This window comes from Sinocyclocheilus rhinocerous, unplaced genomic scaffold, assembly GCF_001515625.1.
Source record: "Sinocyclocheilus rhinocerous isolate Xijiao unplaced genomic scaffold, SAMN03320098_v1.1 scaffold1275, whole genome shotgun sequence".
In the NCBI taxonomy this organism is placed as follows: Eukaryota; Metazoa; Chordata; class Actinopteri; order Cypriniformes; family Cyprinidae; genus Sinocyclocheilus; species Sinocyclocheilus rhinocerous.
In genome coordinates this window covers 539,310-543,779 of record NW_015628268.1, presented here as the reverse complement: position 1 = coordinate 543,779, position 4,470 = coordinate 539,310, and the positions used below count along the sequence as shown (strand labels likewise).

The window sequence follows — 4,470 nt, the reverse complement described above, 5'->3', positions numbered from 1 at the left end:
TTATTATTTGTTTTGAAGTTTGGATCTAATAGCATCTAGCGTCTAAAACTTCACTTAAATTTCCTAGTATCAAAGAATATTATTCTGGTCTTCCTCATAGCTATAGGCAACTCTAGTGTGGTTTGTCTTTGGTCAGCAGTATATCTCTTTAATATTAGTCTAGACATTAGTGCAAGGCACCTTACAGAAATTGAGAAGGCTGTTTTTGATAAAAGCAGGTTGCTTGTGACTTATGACTCTGTCTCCAGCTTGCTGTGTCATGAGTCATGACCCAGAAAAGTGTGCATCCTTTCACTCTCCCTGTGGGGCTGCCAGGGGACTATTTCGAGATGCATCGATTGAAATATAATTTGTTGGTGTTTTTCTTTCTCTGGCTTTTCAGGAGGGATAAATTATGGATATGTATGGAATACTGTGGGGGAGGTTCATTGCAAGACATATATCACGGTAAGATACACCATATAAAGGTAAACAATCAACTGCAACACTAACTCCAACTCACTCAGTGGACAGTATTTCAATGCAATGCAATATCTCCTTTCCATTCATTATTTAAAGGAATAGTTCACCCAGAAATGAAAATTCTATGATCATTTATTCATCCTTATGTTGTTCAACACCTTATGAGTATATTTCTTTTGTAAAACACAAAATAATTCATTTTTAAGAATTTTATTAGTCAATTGTCTTTCAATGCAATTCTTTTCCATGAGGCTTTCGAACTTCCAAAAGTGATCCATATGACCTTTGGAGTCAAATAACAAACTGTTCAGAATGTCTCCTTGTGTTCCATGTAAGAAAGAAAGTCTGAAATGACATAACGGTGAGTAAATAATCACATAATGCTTTGAAAGAAGTTCCGATGCCAACTTTTACATAAATAGGCTTTCCTCTCTTCCAATTAACAATTTGATTCTTGACAGATGGCCTAAATATACAAATCGTTTCTTACGCTGTTGGAAAGTGTCCCTCTGTATGTTCCCAGGAGATAAATTTAGCAGAGCTCAGTAGAGTGGCCCTGTCAGATCATTAGAGCTCATTTTCACGGCAGCTGTCGGCAGTTCTGCGGTTCTCTCTGAGCCTCTGCGCGGGGTGGGGGTTGTGCTTTTGGGGGTAGATGGTGTTACGACGCTAACATATTAGCTTAGTGCCCAGCCCCACATCCCACGTTATCAACCCCCTGCTGACACGGCTGCACTCAGCTACAGGGTCGAAGGCCTGATTAGAGCCGAGGCTGACCGACTGCAGTCCTCCCACACACGACAGATAGAGAAAGACACAAGAGAGACATGAACAAAGTTTTGCCGGCTTTAACTCTAAATAACTCTCTGAACTAGTAAATGATCAGGAAAAAAGATTGTGAGGTGCAACAGTGGACATACTGGAAATTTCTGCTGAATGGATGAAAGCCTCTACAGCTGTGTGGATGTAAATAGAAAAAAAAAATACATTGTAAAAAAAAAAAAAGTCTTAAATACTTTCTTTACATATGTCAAATATGTATTTTTGGAATACACTATTGCTCAAAAGTTTGGGGTCAGAATGTTTTGTTTTTTTTGGAAGAAATTAGTACTTTTATAAAGCAAAAGATGCATTAAATTAATCAAAAGTCACAGTAAAGGCAGTTATGATGTTATAAAAGATTTCTGTTTAAAATGAAAGCTGTTCTTTTGAACTTTCTATTCATTAAAGAATCCTGAAAAAATGTTTTTTAAAGAATGGTTTCTACAAAAATATTAAGCACCACAACTGTTTTCAACATTGATAATAATAAGAAATGTTTCTTAAGCAGCAAATCAGCATATTAGAATAATTTCTAAAGGATCATGTGACACTGAAGACTGGAGTAATGATGTTGAAAATTCAGCTTTGCCATCACTGGAATAAATTACAATTTAAAATACAACAAAATAGAAAATAGTTATTTTAAATTGAAAAAATATTTCACAATATTACAGTTTTACTGTATTTGTAATCAAACAAATGCAGCCTTGGTGAGCATAAGAGACTTCTTTCAAAAACATAAAAAAAAATCTTACCAACCCCAACATTTGAACAGTAGTGTAATTCACTTCAAATCTTTTCTTAACATGAAAATAAAAATGTTCTTATTCAATTTGATGCTCGGTATTAAGAAAAGCTTTTTTAAAAACAAACTTGCACAGAAACAACTTTCCTTTTCAGATGACATCACCACGCCCTCTTATTTTTCAACCCATTGGAAATGCATCGAATTTCAAAAGTAAAATGGGTTGTGGACACCATTTCATCATTTAAGCCTGTCTCTTCCTCTCTCTTCCTTCAGCCCATTTATTATTCACTCCTTCCCATTAGCACATTTTCTGTTTTTGTGACATTTTAATCAGCAATAAAAGTCTCTATTGACTTAAAGAAGATTAGCTGCTCTGCTGAAGTGTCAGAGGCTTCGAACCGTCAAACATCCTGCATCATTTCGGAGAACAGACAAATGAGTTTCTCAGACCCTCTCAGACAGCTTTTGAGTTTTCTTTAGTAAAGTTTCAAGTCTGTTTTTTCATCAGTAGTCCATTTAGAATAATTCAGCTCTATATTTTGTCAGGTTGGACATGCAATCAGTTACATAGTTCCTTGCGTTCTTGATCATCTAGTCCTTGTTCTGCTGGGTAAAACCCATTAGTAGTGCTTTTGTTAAACTTTCTTTACAATATGGCATGGGAAGTATCAATGTTATATGTGTTCTCTTGATTTAAACAAGTTTAAGCTTAAACCGAATGTGCTGAAGTTATTTATGCCTATAATTTATTATATATATTCAACTACTAAATATTTTATGTGTATGTGTGTGTATATATATATATATATATATATATATATATATATATATATACGTTTTTCAACTGATGTATTCACACTTTTATATTGTAGACAGCTCCATTACATTCAAGCTGTTTAGCTAATATTCTAATATGAATGGGATTTTCATGAATGGGATTTTTATTATATTACTGCTAATGTACACTAAATACTGTATGTCTCCACAGTTACTGGGCCACTAACAGAATCACAGATAGCATATGTAACGAGAGAAACCCTTCAGGTAAGCCATTTTACTGGACTGTGTTTTGACAACCAAAGCAATCTGCTATGACCATGCAAATAAATGATGTTTATAGTGAATGCCCCTATAAATGGTCTTATTTTTACGATTTAGTTTTAATCCAAATGATGCGTGTGCTATGTGAGTGAACATCAAAGATCACACAACAGAATTGCGCGGGCTCTCTCTCTCTCTCTCTCTCTCTCCCTACCATTAAGTAACTTGTGCGTTGTTTTACTTACTTGTTTTTGACATATCCGACCGAACTACAAAGTTTCCAGTGATGTCTGTGAGAAAGGTATATTCACTCGACAAGCTTGCGCATCTGCGCCGCCGCGCGCTCAATCCACTCAGCGTGCTTTGTTTATCAGCTCGCTCACATCAGCTATACAGGCATTAATACTGAATGTTTTATATATTTATTGCATACATATACTTCGTAGACATCTTTAATCTCTAATAACCCCATTCTGCTGTCTGTTGTCGGTATTTCTTTGTCTGAATATGGCACTTATCACATGCTGTGTGGTATCGGCGTTTGGTATCGGGGCATTTTAACGAGTACGAGTACAGGAGCTCGGTATCGGTGCATCCCTACTATCAGCCATATAAATCACTACCTTTATCCAGGGAGAATTTTTAGCAAAAATCTAGTGTATGTTTTACCTTGCAAAGAACAACTGCAAGGCAGATCAATCATTATTTTTTGTTGCTGATGGCACAGAAATTACACACATCAGCTTTAATGATTCCCATTCCTGAACGATTGCATTAACGAATCGTCATTATTTTTAGGAAATCATTCCTTTAACAATTCTGTCATTATTTTGCAATTATGTATGGTGCCACTAGTGGTGCAGAAATTACACACTTCACCATTAGTTAGTTGTTATGTTTTAATAAAGACATAATAAAGCATATACTTACAGTATTTGAAACATTCCCTCTTCTGAATATGAAATAATTTGCAATATATTTGAAATATACTACCGTTCAAAAGTTTGGGTTTGGCAAGATTTTATAAATGTTTTAGAAATAAGTCTCTCATGCCCATCAAGGCTGCAATTATTTGATCAAAAACACAGTGAAAACAGTAGTATTGTGAAATATTATTACAATTTAAATGTATGGTACTTTTTTCAGGATTCTTTGATGAATAGAAAGTTCAAAAGAACAGCATTGATTTGAAATAGAAATCTTTTGTAACATCAGAAATGTCCTTACTGTCATGTTTGATCAGTTTAATGTGTCCTTGCTGAATAAAAGAAAAGTTTGAGCAGTGAATAAGAACTAAGTGCTCCTTACCTGTAAAATTCTTGTATTTCAGCTGTGTACAGGCCCCGATATACTTCAAACGAAGTTCGTTTTCGGTCTTCGTTTGGGAGCAAATAGAT

The 4,470-nt window shown here is 35.0% G+C and overlaps 1 protein-coding gene across 1 annotated transcript in view; it reads left to right on the top strand.

Moving 5' to 3' along the window:
* The window catches only part of LOC107737247 (mitogen-activated protein kinase kinase kinase kinase 3-like), a 92,223-nt gene that overhangs the window by 31,499 nt on the left and 56,254 nt on the right, over positions 1-4,470 (top strand). The window contains exons 4-6 of the mRNA XM_016548712.1: positions 383-447; positions 3,021-3,096; positions 3,982-4,004. Coding sequence (XP_016404198.1) covers positions 383-447; positions 3,021-3,096; positions 3,982-4,004 — 164 coding nt within the window. The remainder of the gene's footprint in view (positions 1-382; positions 448-3,020; positions 3,097-3,981; positions 4,005-4,470) is intronic.